Source organism: Ranitomeya imitator, chromosome 2, assembly GCF_032444005.1.
Source record: "Ranitomeya imitator isolate aRanImi1 chromosome 2, aRanImi1.pri, whole genome shotgun sequence".
NCBI lineage: Eukaryota > Metazoa > Chordata > Amphibia > Anura > Dendrobatidae > Ranitomeya > Ranitomeya imitator.
Genome location: NC_091283.1, coordinates 278,795,397 through 278,815,486, shown reverse-complemented (window position 1 = coordinate 278,815,486; position 20,090 = coordinate 278,795,397). Strand labels below are relative to the sequence as shown.

The 20,090-nt window shown below is 44.5% G+C and overlaps 2 protein-coding genes across 2 annotated transcripts in view; both read left to right on the top strand.

Moving 5' to 3' along the window:
* The window catches only part of LOC138666935 (uncharacterized), a 48,934-nt gene extending 32,694 nt beyond the window's left edge, over positions 1–16,240 (top strand). Inside the window, exons 7-8 of the mRNA XM_069755129.1 lie at positions 11,551–11,678; positions 15,411–16,240. Coding sequence (XP_069611230.1) covers positions 11,551–11,555 — 5 coding nt within the window. The 3' untranslated portion in view covers positions 11,556–11,678; positions 15,411–16,240. The remainder of the gene's footprint in view (positions 1–11,550; positions 11,679–15,410) is intronic.
* LOC138667860 (oocyte zinc finger protein XlCOF22-like) lies at positions 15,639–16,199 on the top strand (the record flags this gene model as incomplete). Its single annotated transcript, XM_069755943.1, has 1 exon — positions 15,639–16,199. A coding segment is annotated over one exon (561 nt), but the record flags the coding sequence as incomplete, so codon positions are not given.
* Positions 16,241–20,090: the final 3,850 nt, after the last annotated feature.

Here is a 20,090-nt window from a genome sequence, read left to right as displayed (position 1 = left end):
GATTTTCGTTCTCAGAACATTATTCTTCCTTCCTTCTGCCAGAACCCGGCAAACCCAAAAGAAGAGCTCCATTCTCTCGATGTTAGAAGGACTATTCTATACTATTCTTTCAGAATTGATTAAAACCTGTTTGTCCATCTGTCGGGACAGAATAAAGGAAGGAAAGTGGCAAAAAGTACTATTTCTAGTTGGATCAAAAGAGCCATACATGAAACCTATCTGGCCCAGAACTTGACTCCTCCAATCAAGGTCAAGGCCCATTCTACAAGGTCTACTTCAGTGTCATGGGCAGAAAGAGCAGGCGCTTCCATCTAGCAGATCTGCAGGGCTGCAACTTGGTCTTCACCACATACCTTTACCAAACACTACAGATTGGACTTCTTGTCCAATAGGGATCTAGTCTTTGGCCGGAAAGTTCTCCAGGCTATTGTCCCCCCCAGTGCAGAATTGGTTGGTACTCCTCCTATGCTGTCATGGAAGGTGACTATAGAAAATAGAATTAGACTTACCGGTAATTCGGTTTCTAGGAACCTTCCACGACAGGACTAATTCCCTCCCTTTCCTTTGATTTATCCTGGGTTCATTAAGGTAGCTAGTGCTATGGTATCCGTTGTAAGTCACTGGCGATTTGGAGGGAGAGGAGGGGCTTTTAACCTCTCGTGCTTCCTGTCCCCCATTAGGGAATGGAGACATCCTCCTATGCTGTCGTGGAAAGTTCCTAGAACCCGAATTACCAGTAAGTCTAATTCTATTTTTAGCCAGAAAATGTGTTCTCTCCTTCACCTTATGAGTCGCCTACAGACAGATCACTGACATCTTAGCATCATTCATAAATTTAAACACATCTTGTCGCTTCACTCTGGACGCCAAACCCCTAACCTTCCAACTCACAATTCTCATTCTTCTAGACATTTTCCCTCCACAGAACATTTTATGCCACATTCTTTCGTCCAGTTGCTGCTGAAGTCACAACCACAGTAACCATGGTGTGGTGATGTACATTATTTAAAAATTCCCCCCCCCCAACCCCACACCCCTCCCCCCAAACAACAGAAAAACACACCTAACAGATCCCCATCCCATCATTCCATCCCCCCCCCTAAAACGGATGAGAGTGCACTTTATCCGGAACAGTCTCTTAATCCCGTCCTGCAACTTGTCCCTAACTATTGGGATTCTCCCATGACTTGTGGATTGCAGCCTATTTAAGTTTTCAAAAATTAGTCGTGTAGTTTGGTCGTATCACGATCGTGTGATCACCATTTTACCTCTAGAGAAGAACCTTCTCCTCCATCTGAAAATGTTGGAATAATTTTGTGAATTTGTGAAAGCCCTTTCCTATTGAACTTACAACCTGGAGGATCCACCTACTTCCTGGGATTAGGAGACGTTGACAGTTACCTGCCCTGATTTGTAAACTACAAAGCCAAATAACAGTGTACATAGAACGTGCTGACAAGCTAGAAAATCAGTTGAAGAAAAATATTATGATGATCCTCTAAGAGAAAGCGGAGGGTGATAATGCTGTTGGTTTCCTAGAATTCCGATTAGGAATGAGCGAATGTGCTCAGTGATACTCGGATATCACTTGATTATCTGCTCGGATGTGCTCGTTACTCGGCAAACATTAGCCGGTGCTTGATTTCAAACTCTATTCCCCACCCCGCGTGTGTGGCGCCTGTTACACAGCCAAAAAACATGCGGGGATTGCCTGCAGGTCACTGTAATGCTGTAGCCATCTTGGTAGTGGCATTACTCTCATTCCTGGCTGTGTGACATTATCAGGGGGTCGTTAAAATGGTAGGCGGCGTCAGTTTCGACACACTGACACCATTGCAGAGCCCTGTGACAGTTGTTATTGGAGGGAGAGAGTGCTTGTCCAGGCGTGTGTGTGCTGTACAATGTCTCAGAGTCCTGTAGTGTAGATACTGGTGCTGAAGCTGAACCATCATACTAACAGCCCCTCTAATCTTGTACTTTGAAGTTTGCATCAGATACTGCTCTGGCAAAAATTAAGAGACCACTTCAAAATTTTCAGTTTGTCTGATTTTTCTCTTTATAGGTATATTTTTTTCAGTAAAATATACATTGTTGTTTTATTCTATAAATAAATGTCTCTGAAATTCAAAGCTAAAAATTTTGTATTTATTTGCAGCAAATGAGAAATCGTCAAAATAATGAAAAAGAAACCGTGCTTTCAGGCCTCAAATCATACAAAGAAAGCAAGTTCTTATTCATTCAGAAACAACAATACTCATGTTTTAACTCGGGAAGAGTTCAGAAATCATTATTTGATGGAATAACCATGATTTTTAATCACAGCCTTCATGCGTCTTGGCATGCTTTCCACCAGTCTTTCACACTGCTTTTGGATGACCTTATACCACTCCTGGCACAAAAATGTAAGTAGTTGATGGCATGTAATTATCCATCTTCCTCTTGATTATGTTCCAGAGGTTTTTAGTAGGGTTCAGGTCTGGAGAGTGGGCTGGCCATGACAGGGTCTTGATGTGATGCTCCTTCATCCACACATTAATTGACCTTCTGTGTGGCAAGGGGCATAGTTTTGCTGGAAAAAAAAAGTCCTCAGAGTTGGGAAACATTGCCTGAGCTGAAGGAAGCAAGTGTTTTTGAAGGATAACCTTGTATGCGGCTTGAATCATACGTCCGTCGCAAAGATTAAGCTACCCAATTCCAGCCTTGCAGAAGCATCCCCAGATCATCACCGATCCTCCACCAAATTTCACAGTGGGTGCAAGACTCTGTGGCTTGTACGCCTCTCCAGCTCTCCGTCTAACCATTAGATGACCAGGTGTTGGGCAAAGCTGAAAATTAGACTCATTGGAGAAGATTACCTAACTCCAGTCCTCTATGGTCCAATACTTATGGTCTTTGGCAAACTTCAGCCTGGCTCTCCTTTGCTTCTCATTGATGAAAGGCTTTTTTTTCTAGATTTACATGACTTGAGGCCTGCCTTTAGGAGCCTGTTACGAACTTACTTTAGGGCTATTTCTAGCACTTGTTTTGCAGTTCAACTTGTCCTATTGCAAGAGGATTGTGAAGACCACAGCAGTGTTTTTTTATACTTTCCCTCGTTAAATAAGATTTGGTTCAGGTGATCACCTAATCAGAAGCACATTAAGTAGAATGAGGTGTACTTTGGTTGGAATTCAACTGACACTGGAATGGAATGGCTGTCAGACATGTAGAGATGGTGAAAAAACTGTTTAGAAAACTGTGCAGTGATCTCTTAATTTTTGCAGAGCTGTACAAATTGCATTTAAGCTAGGGATGAAGAGAGAGTTGCAGGAGCAGGGAGAGTGGATGAATGCAGTCTGTATGCTGTGTTTAGGGCTTTGGAGTCAGTTGCTCAATATATAGCTGTGGTAGTTGATTTTTTTTGTTAGAATATTTTTTATATATTGTGATCCATATGTGTAATGTTTTGTGGTACATTTTGTTGTTATATAACATTCCAAAAAAGTGTTGAGATTTTTTTTTTTATTCATGGAGAATTCTGTGCTCTTGGGCACTTTGCTCCAAAACACTCCAAAAAAGCGTTCAAAAACTTTTCCATATTCAATTAGTCATGAGGGAGTGACCGGAGGAATGTTGGAGCCAGAGAAATCTTGCACAACAGTAGTAGTGGCAGGAGCCAAATACTTTCCTGAAACCACCAAGGACTAACCCAGGCTGCACCCTTTACTGGTAAGGTTCTTGTGGACTGCGGCTGGGAGAGTCAGGATCAAGGAAGTGGTGAGCGGACTGCGGGACCTAGGGTGGTCAGAAGAGACAATAGGGCGAGCCAGAACCAGGGCTGGAGAAATGCTATCTGGCCCACTAGCCAAAAGGTACCGATCGTTGGCATCTCGGGAGAGGTCGCTGCGTACAACTGGCAGCGGAGATGGGAGTCCATAGAAGAGTTTAGTAACCATCATCACATCTAATTCAACCAGTGGGCAGTAGAGGAGGAACACTTGCCTTGAAGGCTGCAACCAGTTGTCTTGTTTCTCAAAATGGAGGGGAATCATCACTGGTATGCAATGGGTATGATCTGAGAAGGAAGGGAGCAGGATCAACCCTTCTTAAAGAATGAAAGAGCCTGGAATGTCAATATCACTGGTATGCGGAGAGTGTGATCCCAGAAGGAAGGGAGCATGATGAACCCTTCTTGAGGAATGAACGGGCCTGGGAGAAGCTCCTTGATGCCACTCGAGATCACTCCCAAGAGATCGTACTGTCCTTGGGGTTCTCCACCTCTTATGCGGGAGCAGGCACTGGTGCAGGTGACACAGAGTTCTGTCACCCTTTTCTAAATGTCAGGGGCTCCGCCACTGCCCATAACTAGGTCACTTACAGCCAAGGCACCTGGGAATAGGGCTCCACGAAATGGGTGGAGGCAGTTACTCAAGCTTCCCGAGGAAGGAGAAGAAGCTCACATCTGAAGAGGATTACTGCATTACCCTCCTTACAATTTTTTCCTGGCTTTGCACATTTTGCCAAGCCTTTTATTGAGTGTAGGAGTACAGCAATACATTTTAAAAATCTTTGAATGAGGCTCGCCACTTGTCTCTCAGTGGTTTATGGATTACCTTACTTATGTTTTCCTTGCTTTGCACTTTCTGCAAGTTGTTATGACTGTAGAAGTAGATCAACAACTACTACTACTAAATATTTACTAAAAAAATAAAAAATACATTTTGGATTCAATTATACAAATACAGTGGAACGTGTCTTTTGTTACATTACGGTGGTATATAACTACAAAAAGCGTTGAAAAATATTTATGGATTTAATTAGTCATTCATATAGTATTTGGTGCATTTCAGTGATATATACAACTCTAAAAACGCTCTTCATAATTTGTCCGGATTCAATTAGTCATCCATAAAGCATTAGGTATTTTCTGTTAAATTTCTATGATATATAAGACTGCAAAGAAAGTTCTAAAACTTTCTATGGATTCAATAATTCATTCATAACCTGTAAAACTAGGTTCTTGTAGCATTATGTTGGTATGTAACATAGTAACATAGATAGTAGTAACATAGTAAGTAAGGCCGAAAAAAAGACATTTGTCCAACCAGTTCAGCCTATATTCTATCATAATAAATCCCCAGATCTACGTCCTGCTACAGAACCTAATAATTGTATGATACAATATTGTTCTGCTCCAGGAAGACATCCAGGCCTCTCTTGAACCCCTCGACTGAGTTCACCATCACCACCTCCTCAGGCAAGCAATTCCAGATTCTCACTGCCCTAACAGTGAAGAATCCTCTTCTATGTTGGTGGAAAAACCTTCTCTCCTCCAGACGCAAAGAATGCCCCCTTGTGCCCGTCACCTTCCTTGGTATAAACAGATCCTCAGTGAGATATTTGTATTGTCCTCTTATATACTTATAAATGGTTATTAGATCGCCCCTCAGTCGTCTTTTTTCTAGACTAAATAATCCTAATTTCGCTAATCTATCTGGGTATTGTAGTTCTCCCATCCCCTTTATTAATTTTGTTGCCCTCCTTTGTACTCTCTCTAGTTCTATTATATCCTTCCTGAGCACCGGTGCCCAAAACTGGACACAGTACTCCATGTGCGGTCTAACTAGGGATTTGTACAGAGGCAGTATAATGCTCTCATCATGTGTATCCAGACCTCTTTTAATGCACCCCATGATCCTGTTTGCCTTGGCAGCTGCTGCCTGGCACTGGCTGTTCCAGGTAAGTTTATCATTAACTAGGATCCCCATTAATCCCCATTATCCCCATTATCATTAACTAGGAACACTCTAAAAAAGAAGTTTGAGGATTCAATTAGTGGTCTATACAGTTTAACGTGCTTTTTGTAATATTACGGTGTTTTAAAATTAAAATAAACACTTGGACTGGTACAATTACCCAAATATGTTTCCTCCAAAACAGTTTTACAAATTTTGTTGTTCCAAAACGGACTATTGTCATATATACTGTAGAACTTGGTTTGTGTGAAATTTCCTTAGTTAGAAATACATTTTTTTAAATTATTGCCTGCTATAGGTGTACACATTTGGTCCTTCGCTGCAAAGTCCCCAGCCGCCGCTATTTGTACCCCTATTTGGAGTCCCCACGTTATACCAGCACGTGTCCACTGTTCTCACCCGTGACCTTATTAACATGGTTACTGTGATTGTCCACTTAATGACCAACACATGGACAATTAATTGTGCTCAGGGATGCTACATTTGCCTGACGGCACTCTGAGTGAATGTTTTGGAGGCTGAGCCCGAGTCTCACCCTGGCATGCTACATGTGCTACTGAGGGGCCCTGTGCCAATGCCAACGAGTGGGCCCCCACTGCTTGCTCAGGATCACAGCACTTCCAAAGTTGAAATACTTACCTCTCCGTGATGTATTCTGTGTTTCCGGGGCCCATGAAATACTTGAGCCAGCCCTACCCCCCACCACTTTAGCCAAATGACCCCCAGTTTTCAATGCCTAACTATTATTATAAAGTAAATTAAGATTGACAAGCTTCAGTAATAAGATTCGATGTTTTTGGCATTAAAATGGGCATTGTAGGTGTTTTCCTGTCCTCCACTCACTGCCGAATTTGATTCCTCATTGACTTGCATTGGCTTTCGTGTTTCAGTCGGCCCCCGACTTTTCGCAATAATCAGCCGATTTCACCCGACCTGACTTTTCACAAAGTCGGGTTTCGCAAAACCCGACTCGATCCCAAAAAAGTAAAAGTTGCTCAACTCTATTTGTGACTGTTAGACAGCCACAAAACATGCGGGAATTACCAAGCCACATACTGTAATTACTCCAGAGAAGTTTCACCATTGGTTACTCATGTTTTACTGATGAAGACATTTGAGTTTGATAATTTCAGTAGATATTATTGTCTATACTCAGTTTTTGACTACAGTAGTTATTTCCCCCAAATACTCTAAATTTAACCACTTTCAGCAGTAGTTTTATCTTTCTCATCCGCTCCCATATTTCAAATTTGACATGTCATTTTATGTAGTGATAACATTGGAATGTAATAAGAAACAAATAGACCTTGCAAATTATTTTCCCACTTCTCTCGAATCCAACAATACCTATATACGGTTGTATTCCACTGTCTGGGCACATGGCGGGGTTAAAAAGAGAAGGAGCGCCATTTAGCTATTTGAATCTAAATCTTGCTGAATAGAGGCCTACAGTTTACAGAGCCATCTTGGTCGTTAGGACTGGCAAAATGTAAGGACCCTTGACGCAGGTTGCCAGCTTACGTATTGAGGCCCCAATATAAACTAATACCTTACATACATTGATATGTGGGGTTTTTTTTTTGCATTTTATCTTGCAGGGCGCAGTCGGACCAAGATGGCTCTGTAAACTGTAGGCCTCTATTCACACACCATGCATTTTGTAGCACTGGGCGGCCCGCCTGTATGTGCGTTAGTAATAGGCTGTAAACCAGATGCTCTGCATTGCCTGTGTGAACAGTGCCACATACAGATTATTATCTCTTTATCTTTTTCTGCACTAATGCCAAACAGCCAATACTGGCTTGAAAGTGGTTGTTTGATCGGTATTTTTTTGCACCTGTGTTTTTTGCCATCATTAATCGGGTCCGATGCGCCCTGCTAGTGCATTTGTTTGGAGGCTTCAGCATTTAATCATCTCTGGAATAGTTTGGAGACAAAATATATTGGGGGCGCTGTTCATGGTCACCTGGCAGCTCAGTAGATGGCTACTACAAACAGGATTGGTGCTATCTATTCTGTTTTCTATATCCCATGGATTCCCTTGCTCATCATATCCCAGGAACTTGCCTTGCTCATCATCCTTTAAAGGATATATGCAGCGCCCCAGAGACCTGGTCGTTGCAGTATGACGCTCTGCCGCTAAGGGGAGTGATGGTACCTCTGATGGCACTAAAGGAGTTCATCTGACCAGGTATCACCAGCACACTTTACACTTCACACTCCAGCCACTAGGGGGAGCAAAGGGTTTTATTCATTAGGCCACTCCTCACACTGGTAAAACTAGTGGTTGGATAGGAAGTTAGTCAGAAGCTGACTGGGTTGGATTCAGGTACCTAGCGACCAGAATAGAACGATACGGAACCGCGCCTGCACACCCCGCGGCGGTATCCTAAGAAAGAGACACGAAGCAAAGGATATTGTGGAACAGTGAGAAACGAGATCAAGCACAAAGGAGAGCCACTAGGAGTCGTGCCCGGAGAACAGCAACATCCTACTGAGGCGCGTAGCCGGTGGCCGGAACACAGAGGAAGTAACTGACTCTATGCCTTACTTCAAACTCCGCAGGGCAGTTAATTATAGGTTGGCTGCCTCACCTAAACACCTAAGCAGACATAGGGGGCAACGCGTGGAGAGGGGCGTCTCTAGGGTCCCGGAAGAGCTCCAAGCCTTCCTGTCAAACGGGTGCGTCCTAGCCATAACATACCTGGGGGACGTTGAACTAGAAAGATCTGGAACGAATTAGAAAGAACGAACGAATGAGAACAGAAGTTGTGAGGACTATTCCGAATGCTCAGCAGGGTAGCACTACAACACACAGTCGCTATTGGTAGGCAACGATTTCCACCTGCAAAGGGAACTCTGGATGTGCCCATCGGACCGGCCGGTCTCAGACAGCCCTGTTAACCGTGCTCTGGATTGAGGATCCTGAAGTCTTCGGTAAAGAGACTGCAACCTTGTGTCCTCGTTATTGTCTGCACCTCACACCATCACCATCCACCTGACTGGGAAGCCCTGGGGACATACTTCACCTGTGGGAAGGTATACCATCTAGCTGCTATTCCATCACCCCAGCGGACCCCACAGCAGCGTCGGTCACCCTGACCGAAGACCACAGGTGGCGTCACGAATCCCTGACAAACTGTACCACCTTTATTGGACGCCCCTTAGCAGGGTCGCGGACCGGGTCTAGCCACCATGACAGCCTCCGAACCGAACCCGAGAGGCCCGGTACCGAGAACTCGTGGCCCTGTGTCTGGTGTCGCTCCAACTTGGCATCACGAACAGGATCATACTTAAGCCTGAAGAATTGGGTCATGTGTGCCTTAGAACTGTGATTGAAACGTGTTTGAACTGTGACTTATTGCAAAGACTGTGTATTGCTATTTGCCGCGAGATTCCCGCCAAAGCTGCCGCCATTATAGCGCCATGAGGAGCGCAGGAGAAGAAGAAGGGCGTGGAAGTGGGCGTGAGCAAGCTGAAGAGCTCGAAAGATAATGGCCGCCCAGTCTAAATATTTCTGTACCTTGAGGACGTGTCCATCAGCAGCCGAGATCCGCCTCCTTATCCTCAATGGAGGGCGGAGACACAAGAAACTAAACCGCCCACGAAGGAGAGAGCGGGAAAGAGACCAGGAAGTGACCCACGTGGAGGACGCCATGGCCAGTCGCTCAGACCCAGAATGTGGGGTTGAAGCAGAGGACTCCCCCAGCTACCCGGATGAGCACAGTAGCCAGATCTCCACGGATGGGACCGGTCTCCTGCAGCCTGAACTGGAGAACTTGATGGAGCAGCTCCTCCAATTGCGGATAGGGACCAAGGCCTCGGGCCAGGAGGCGCTGGCAGAGGATCCCCCGACGTCGGTTCCGTTGCCATCATTGAAGCCAGCCGCGATGGAGGAAGCCACACCGACCGGTGAGTCCACCGATCTAACCCCGCAAGCGGAGGACTTGCTGATTGGCCCTGTCGCAGCGCCCCCTCTCCCTGGGACTCGTACGCTCCAGCGCCTTCCGCAATGGGATCGGCCCACGGGCATGGAGCACTTCCTAAAGGCCCCGATCTCTCCGCTCACCATGCCAGGCAAGGTCTATGCGGAGCGCACAGTGTGGGTGAACCTGGGATCCGACTTCATGGGGTTCCCCGGGGTGAAGACACAGGAAGGGGAGATGGTGGGGCCCTCAGCTGGGAAGCCTACCAGGCCCAGCTAGACCGACAGTGGGAGAAGAGAGAGAGGGAGTACCAGGCCCAGCGAGAGGCTCACTACCAGCGGGACCATGCGGCGAAGGACCGGGCCCGCAAGGATCGTACCACCCACCAGGCCCCGCGCAGGCAGGGCACCGTCGTGGACTTCAAGCTCCGTGGGGGATGGGGCTTTATCAAGGAGCCGGACCTTTATGCAGAGGTCTTTGTGAACCGGAGGGATGTGCAGTCCCATCTCCGAGAGGGACACCCGGACCGGGACCTTTACCCAGGGGATGAGGTCACCTACACTCGGCACTTCGGGGAAAGGGGGTGGTTCGCCCTGAATGTCCACAAGCGGCAAGGCCCCGTGACAAACCCAACTAAAGTGTCGGAGAAGCCGTCCCCCGTGGCCAAGGTGCTCCCTTGCGACCGGACAACCACTGCCATCAAAACTACGGTGGTTACTCCAACCTGCACTGTCGTCAAGACCACTACCTGCACTGTGGATACCACTACCACAGTGGTAGCGGAAGGATCGGCTTCTGGAATGGTTAGTACCCAGGCTGTTCCGGGGTCCAGAACAGTAGCCACCCAAACCCCTGCTTGGAGCGAAGGAGCTCCTGGGACCACACCTGGTGGCTGCAGGTATCCGGGTGGATGGCCCCGCCCACTGCTGCCTGCGGAACTACAACCGTCGCAGAAATAAACCTCTGAGACCTGAATTTGTACATAGATACCTAACTGTTTGTTCTTCTTGTTGCTGCTGCTTTAAACCCATCTAGGGTTATTTCTTAAAGGGATCCCTTTGTTTACCCGGGATCCCTCTTCCTTGTGGTTTGTTTGTTCATCAGTGTTCTAAAAGACTGCCGGATCATGAACAGTGAATGATTCCAAAACTGCTTTGTAAATAGTTCGCACCTTCTTAAAGGTGCCCTCTACTGGTTTTACAAAAGAAGGAAGACTTTGCGAAGAGACTGTTTTGAGTACAGCACGGAAGGTCTTGCTTTCTAACGCACTTGCAGACAGAGAGAATCTGCACTACCTCAAAGAGACTTGGTTCCCTCTTAAAGGGAATGTTTGCATGTTGCACTGAAGTATAATGTTGCCATAAGAAAGTTAGAATTGTAATAATGTTGAGATTTAGGAACTGTTGATAATGTTGTTAAAGACTGAGGACAGGAAAAGTTGGAAGCTGAATTTCAACACAGTGAACCCGTAGGGGTTAGTTAGAGAGTCCTCCTGAGAACCATAGAGAGATGGTTAGTTGCGTTAACAGAAGAACAGATGACAGTAGGCCCAGACAAGGAGTTGGGCGGTCCTGCATTTGTAGAGTCAGAAAAAGTTGAGTTTGTTTTATAGTGTCTTATAGTAAGCCTTTAGTGGGTTCAGCCTATACGCCCTTAAAGGAAAAGTTAAATTATTGTTCAAGCATTTGCACTCAGTAGAATACCCGGCTGGGTAATAGGAATTATTTATAGTCTGTAGAATAGGATGTTATTTAAAATATTTAAACTTGTTTGTAACGTTCAAGTGTCCTCACCTTCTATAAAGGGAAGCCTTGTTACATTTACTTGTTTTAAGCATTCCAAAATTTTGTATGTCTTTTGCTGACATGTATTGTTGTTCTTCTTCCCAGTCTAGGAGTACTGGATTTAACCGGGGGGGAGTGCAGCGCCCCAGAGACCTGGTCGTTGCAGTATGACGCTCTGCCGCTAAGGGGAGTGATGGTACATCTGATGGCACTAAAGGAGTTCATCTGACCAGGTATCACAGCACACTTTACACTTCACACTCCGGCCACTAGGGGGAGCAAAGGGTTTTATTCATTAGGCCACTCCTCACACTGGTAAAACTAGGAGTTGGATAGGAAGTTAGTTAGAAGCTGACTGGGTTGGATTCAGGCAACATCCTGTGGCAGGGGGTGTTGCAGGGAGAAGATTCAGGGGGGTCCCTGTCGGGCGTGGGAACCTGGCAGGTACCTAGCGACCAGAATAGAACGATACGGAACCACGCCTGCACACCCCGCGGCGGTATCCTAAGAAAGAGACACGAAGCGAAGGATATTGTGGAACAGTGAGAAACGAGATCAAGCACAAAGGAGAGCTACTAGGAGTCGTACCCGGAGAACAGCAACATCCTACTGAGGCGCGTAGCCGGTGGCCGGAACACCGAGGAAGTAACTGACTCTATGCCTTACTTCAAACTCCGCAGAGCAGTTAATTATAGGTTGGCTGCCTCACCTAAACACCTAAGCAGACATAGGGGGCAACGCGTGGAGAGGGGCGTCTCTAGGGTCCCGGAAGAGCTCCGAGCCTTCCCGTCAAACGGGTGTGCGTCATAGCCATAACATACCTGGGGGATTTTGAACTAGAAAGATCTGGAACGAATTAGAAAAAACGAACGAACGAGAACAGAAGTTGTGAGGACTATTCCGAATGCTCAGCAGGGTAGCACTACAACACACAGGCGCTATTGGTAGGCAACGATTTCCACCTGCAAAGGGAACTCTGGATGTGCCCATCGGACCGGCTGGTCTCAGACAGCCCTGTTAACCGTGCTCTGGATTGAGGATCCTGAAGTCTTCAGTAAAGAGGTAAAGAGACTGCAACCTTGTGTCCTCGTTATTGTCTGCACCTCACACCATCACCATCCACCTGACTGGGAAGCCCTGGGGACATACTTCACCTGTGGGAAAGTATACCATCTAGCTGCCATTCCATCACCGCAGCGGACCCCACAGCAGCGTCGGTCACCCTGACTGAAGACCACAGGTGGCGTCACGAATCCCTGACAAACTGTACCACCTTTATTGGACTTATCTTGCACTTCCCCCATTGACCTTGCAGGTGGCGGTAATCAACTCTACCTGCCCATAAATTGTAGGTCTAGCCCAGAGTGACATGTTTGTCCGAAGTTGTAGGCTGGTGGCCCAAGAGTGGCATGTACAGTAGAGTAGGACCCATCAGGGGGAGATCACCTTGCCGTGGTTGATGGGCACACATGAATTGGCCAATTTATGCGCTAAGAATCTCCATTTTAACTGTAAGTTTTATGAAAAAAAATTTTTTGAGAAAATTTTTATGAAAAAATATTTTTGCGAAATGTATATTTGTCTGTGTTTTCACATGGCCGATTCATGTACATGTGCTGCTGTGGTCTTTTTTTATCTATCTATATACAGTGGGGCAAAAAAGTATTTAGTCAGTCAGCAATAGTGCAAGTTCCACCACTTAAAAAGATGAGAGGCGTCTGTAATTTACATCATAGGTAGACCTCAACTATGGGAGACAAACTGAGAAAAAAAAATCCAGAAAATCACATTGTCTGTTTTTTTAACATTTTATTTGCATATTATGGTGGAAAATAAGTATTTGGTCAGAAACAAAATTTCATCTCAATACTTTGTAATATATCCTTTGTTGGCAATGACAGAGGTCAAACGTTTTCTGTAAGTCTTCACAAGGTTGCCACACACTGTTGTTGGTATGTTGGCCCATTCCTCCATGCAGATCTCCTCTAGAGCAGTGATGTTTTTGGCTTTTCGCTTGACAACACGGACTTTCAACTCCCTCCAAAGGTTTTCTATAGGGTTGAGATCTGGAGACTGGCTAGGCCACTCCAGGACCTTGAAATGCTTCTTACGAAGCCACTCCTTCGTTGCCCTGGTGGTGTGCTTTGGATCATTGTCATGTTGAAAGACCCAGCCACGTTTCATCTTCAATGCCCTTGCTGATGGAAGGAGGTTTGCACTCAAAATCTCACGATACATGGCCCCATTCATTCTTTCATGTACCCGGATCAGTCGTCCTGGCCCCTTTGCAGAGAAACAGCCCCAAAGCATGATGTTTCCACCACCATGCTTTACAGTAGGTATGGTGTTTGATGGATGCAACTCAGTATTCTTTTTCCTCCAAACACGACAAGTTGTGTTTCTACCAAACAGTTCCAGTTTGGTTTCATCAGACCATAAGACATTCTCCCAAAACTCCTCTGGATCATCCAAATGCTCTCTAGCAAACTTCAGACGGACCCGGACATGTACTGGCTTAAGCAGTGGGACACGTCTGGCACTGCAGGATCTGAGTCCATGGTGGCGTAGTGTGTTACTTATGGTAGGCCTTGTTACATTGGTCCAAGCTCTCTGCAGTTCATTCACTAGGTCCCCCCGCGTGGTTCTGGGATTTTTGCTCACCGTTCTTATGATCATTCTGACCCCACGGGGTGGGATTTTGCGTGGAGCCCCAGATCGAGGGAGATTATCAGTGGTCTTGAATGTCTTCCATTTTCTAATTATTGCTCCCACTGTTGATTTCTTCACTCCAAGCTGGTTGGCTATTGCAGATTCAGTCTTCCCAGCCTGGTGCAGGGCTACAATTTTGTTTCTGGTGTCCTTTGACAGCTGTTTGGTCTTCACCATAGTGGAGTTTGGAGTCAGACTGTTTGAGGGTGTGCACAGGTGTCTTTTTATACTGATGACAAGTTTAAACAGGTGCCATTACTACAGGTAATGAGTGGAGGAAAGAGGAGACTCTTAAAGAAGAAGTTACAGGTCTATGAGAGCCAAAAATCTTGATTGTTTGTTTCTGACCAAATACTTATTTTCCACCATAATATGCAAAAAAAAATGATAAAAAAACAGACAATGTGATTTTCTGGATTTTTTTTCTCAGTTTGTCTCCCATAGTTGAGGTCTACCTATGATGTAAATTACAGGCGCCTCTCATCTTTTTAAGTCGTGGAACTTGCACTATTGCTGACTGACTAAATACTTTTTTGCCCCACTGTATATATATATATATATATATATATATATATATATATATATATATATATATATATATATATATATATATATATATATATATATATATATATAATCTCACTAACATACATATATATATATATATATATACAGTATATATGTTTTTATTATTTTTTGAGCACATGGATCCCTTGTATATCCGTATGTCGGTTTTGCAAGCCTGCAAGAAAATCTCGCAGTACGGATGCCATACGGATTACATACGGAGGATGCCATGCGCAAAATACGCTGACACACCCTGCCTACGGAGGAGATACGGACCACTATTTTGGGGACTTTTCAGCGTATTACAGCCATAAATTACGGACCGTATTTTTATACGCTGAGTGTGAGGCCGGCCTAATAATGTGGAAACCTCTTTTCCACTGACCGATGATGGACCCGAGTGAGGACTTTATTTCAGATGACTAGAGTTTTTATTGGTATTATTTTTGCCTGCAATATAGTTTGGTGGCTTTTTATTCGATATTTGGGAAGCAGGGTGAACAAACAGTGGAGCACCATGATCTACTCGTGCATCTTATGAGGTTTTCTATTAGCCTGTGAGCTGTCATTGTCTTGGTAAATCAATATTTTACATAACTTGCTATTTTACAGACAGTTTAAGTAGAAATGTTCAAAAATATAAGTCAAGGATATTTTATTCAAAATTTGTTTGATTTTATTCTTGGCAGATGACTGTACCAGGAGACCAGAGGGACAGCTGACATCTTCAATTTTTAAATCAGATGATCTAGAGATTCCACAGGATACAATGAAAGTAAATGCCATTACTCCCGATACACCAACGTCCCTTTACAGCGATGATCTCTCATCTGATCCTTTCAAACAGGTCCTGTCTTCTGATTCATTACAGACTACTAAGGAAAATCAAAGTCACAAAATAAGCATTCAAAAACCAACTAGTCATAAAGCAAAAAAAATCATTTTCAAGTTTAGAATATGGAGAGAGTTTTCCTTTAAAAAAATCTTTTGTTAAACAACAAAAAATTCACACAGTAGAGAATAACTATTCTTGTTCCAAGTGTGGGAAATGTTTTAATAAGAAATCACATCTGGTTTGTCACCAGAGAACTCACACAGGGGAGAAGCCATTTTCATGTTCAGAATGTGGGAAATGTTTTACAGAGAAATCAAGTCTTCTCAATCATCAGCGAACTCACACAGAGGAGAAGCCTTTTTCATGTTCAGAATGTGGGAAATGTTTTAACTGTAAATCGTATCTTAATGGACACCAAAGAACTCACACAGGGGAGAAGCCTTTTTCATGTTCAGAATGTGGGAAATGTTTTAACCGTAAATCGATTCTTGATGGACACCAAAGAACTCACACAAGGGAGAAGCCTTTTTCATGTTCAGAATGTGGGAAATGTTTTGTGAAGAAATCATTTCTTCTTGGTCACCAAAGCACCCACACAGGGGAGAAGACTATTTGTGTTCAGAATGTGGTTAATGTTTTGTGAAGAAAATATCTCTTCTTAGTCACAATAAAAGTCTCACAGGGAAGAATCCTTTTTTATATCTCCATCTCACGAATGGATCCGTATTTGCTCAGTATTTGACGCAGGTAAAATCTGCACCTGAGGTCACTGGCATTTTTTACCTGCGTTTTTACATGTGTTTTTGATGCATTTTTTCATTGCATGCATTTTTTTGTATCACTTGGCATAAAGCTGATTGAAAGTTGGCTTCTAGGAAGGAAAAAAAAAGTGATTTCCTGTTTGCAGATATATTGGAATTTGTTCCCACGGTCAGTATACGCTGCGGGTTGGAACCTGCATCATCCGCAGTGTCCAACCTGCAGCATCCAGCTGTTACAGCATAGTGGATGGGATTTCCAGAAATCCCAGGTCAACTATGCGTGCACCGACGCCCACAGCTCACCCGCAGAGACGGACATGCAGCACGTCTATCAAAACCGCAGCATGTCAATTTATGTAGTGGACACGCTCCTTCTCTGCTGGTTAAACTACCCATTCACTGTCATCAGATGCGGTAAAACCACAACATCTTCCTAGTCACATGCGTATTAAGTGCGGGAATACAGTTTACTACGCATGTGTACTAATTTATATAATGGTGAATCTTCTGACACAGCCAGAAGTACATGACACAGGAAGTGAAGCAAAGCACAGAGAGGTCCTTTCCTTTTTAATAAATAAATAATTTAAAAAAAATGGTCTGGGGTCCCCCATATATTTTATCCAGCCAGAGTAAAGCAGACTACTGGGACAGATATTTCAGACTGGTAGGGATCCAATATCCATGAACCTTACCAGCTTGATATTATCAGGACGTAGCATGAAATGGTTTAACCTCTTTCTTTCCTTGGATGGGATAGTACGTCTAAGGTCAGATCCCCTGCTTTGATGTGGGCTCCGGTGGTGAGCCCGCATCAAAGCCGGGACATGTCAGCTGTTTTGAACAGCTGACATGTGCCCGCAATAGTGACGGGTGGAATCGCGATCCACCCGCCACTATTAATTAGTGATATGCCGCTGTCAAACACTGACAGCGGCATTTAACCAGAGCTTCCGGCCATCGGACTGCAAATGAGTGCTTCGCCGACCCCGTCACATGATCCGGCGTCAGCGATGTGTCGGCATAGTAACCAGACATCTCCTTGAGACCTCTATGGTTGCTGATGCCGGCATGCTCTGAGCGCCACCCTGTGGTCGGCGCTCATAGCAAGCCTGTAATTCAGCTACATAGGAGCAATCTGATGATCGTTTCCATGTAGCTGGGCCGATCGAGTTGTGCCAGCTTCTAGCCTCCCATGCAGGCTATTGAGGCATGGCAAAAGTAAAAAAAAATAGTGAAAAAAAAAAAAAAAAATCTAAAAGTTTAAATCAGCCTCCTTTTGCGCCATTCAAAATAAAAATAAAAAAAACCTACACATATTTGGTATCGACAAGTTCAGAATCGCCCGATCTATCAATAAAAAAAAGGATTAACCTGATCGCTAAACGGCGTAGCGAGAAAAATATTAGAAACACCAGAACTACTTTTTTTTGTTGCCGCAACATTTTATTAAAATGCAATAACGGGCGATCAAAAGAACGTAACTGCAACGAAATGGTATCATTAAAAATGTCAGCTCGGCGACCAAAAAATAAGCGTTCAACCGACCCCAGATCACGAAAAATGGAGACGCTACGGGTATTGGAAAATTGCGCAATTTTTTAAAAATTTTTTTAGCAAAGTTTGGAATTTTTTTTCACCACTTACATGAAAGAGAATCTAGACCTTTTTGGTGTCTATGAACTCATAATGACCTGGAGAATCATAATGGTAAGTCAGTTTTTGCATTTAGTGAACCTAGTAAAAAAGCCAAACAAAAAACTAGTGTGCCATTGCACTTTTTTTGCAATTTCACCGCACTTGGAATTTTTTCCCCGCTTTTTAGTACACGACATGGTAAAATCAATAATGTCGTTCAAAAGTCCAATTCGTCCCGCAAAAAATAAGCCCTCGCATCGCCATATTGATGGAAAAATAAAAAGTTATGGCTCTGGGAAAGAGGGGAGCGGAAAACGAACAAGGAAAAACAGAAAATCCCAAGGTCATGAAGGGGTTACCAACAACAACTCCCTGTTATTCCTCATGTTTGGCCTCATTAAAATAAAAACACTCATCTCTTCTGTGCCGGCGCCGTTCCAGCGGTGTCAGGACCCACATTCCCGAGGCTCACTGAGGGTGTTACATCACACGAGCCCTGCTCCCAATCACTGCCGGCTGTACTGTCTGCGCCTTTGGATGTATTGAATATCAACTGGCAGCCAGGGCGGCGGCTGCTCTCTGACTTCCTCCTGATGTTTGATTTGTCTGAAGGTGGGGATGGTGACGCCAGTGCTGATTGGGGGCAGGTTTCACATGATGTAACAACCTCACATGAACCCCGGGAATGCAAATGCCGACACTGCTGGAAAATGCCACACAGAGAGAACCCATTACCATACCTGGAGTGTGAAAAATGAATTACTGGAAAATCATATTATATGTTATTGACAAATTGTACAAAAAGATATAACAGATAGTCGTATAATTAAATGAGAACGGGAGATTACTTTACATCTTACCATAGTGTTTTTGACTATAAGACTGTTATACAAAACATAAAAAATCCATACAGTAATACCTGCCTATAAGCCCCAAATCAGTAGTGGTCATATCGCTGACTCCAGCCATGTCATGTTTACTATCTATATGGAAAGGTAAAATCACGATAAAAAACATAGCGGCGATCTTGAACTTCTGCGGTCTCCAGGAGGGAAGATATTGTTAATGTTGGGAATTTTATAAAATCCTGAAGGGCTGAGAACATCCCACCACCCAGCCCAAGTGAGGTCATCAAGGAGGGGTGTCTGGGTGTCACTTAGAAAAATATTTAGAATTGAGAGTCCTCAGTGGTTGATACCTTTTTAGGCTGTGTGCACACGTAGCAGATTTTTCGCTTTTTTTTGCGGTTTTTCACTATAAAAATGCTATAAAACCACGAAAAAAACGCTCACATTTAGCATCCTATTTAATAGAATGCAATCCGCATTTTTTGTGCACATGCTGCATTTTTTTCCTGAGCGGAATCGCATTCCAGAAAAAAACGCAGCATGTTCATTAAATTTGCGGAACCGCGGGGATTCCGCACACCTAGGAATGCATTGATCTGCTTACTTCCCGCATTGGGGCTATGCCAACCAGGCGGGAAGTAAGCCGATCATGTTCGGTTGGTACCCAGGGTGGAGGAGTGGAGACTCTCCTCCACGGACTGGGCACCATATAATTGGTTAAAAAAAAAGAATTAAAATAAAAAATCGTGATATACTCACCCTCTGATGGCCCCGGAGTCTTCCCGCCTCTCAGCGCTGCACGTGGCCGCTTCCGTTCCTCTAGATGGTGTGTGTGAAGGACCTGCGATGACGTCACGGTCACATGACCGTGATGACGTCGCGGTCACTTGACCGCGATGTCATCGAAGGTCCTGCGCACACACCGTCTATAGGAACGTAAGCCGCTGAGGAGATCGGCTGTTTGCGGAAGGTGAGTATAACCATTTTTTTTTATTATTTTAACACATTTTTGACAAGTGTGACCAACCTGTCAATCAGTTTTCCACGCGATGCTACAGATCGCTTGGAAAACGCTAGCATTCTGCAAGATAATTATGCTTGCAAAACGCTAGTTTTCTGCGTGAATATGCATGCCAATTCCGCATGCGATATACCCGCGGCAGAAGTTGCAGAATTGCTGCGGAAATTTCCGCGGCAATTCTGCAACGTGTGCACTTAGCCTTAATGGCTAACTGAAAAGATGGCAACAAATTGCAAGCTTTTGAGACTACAAAGTCTCTTCATCAG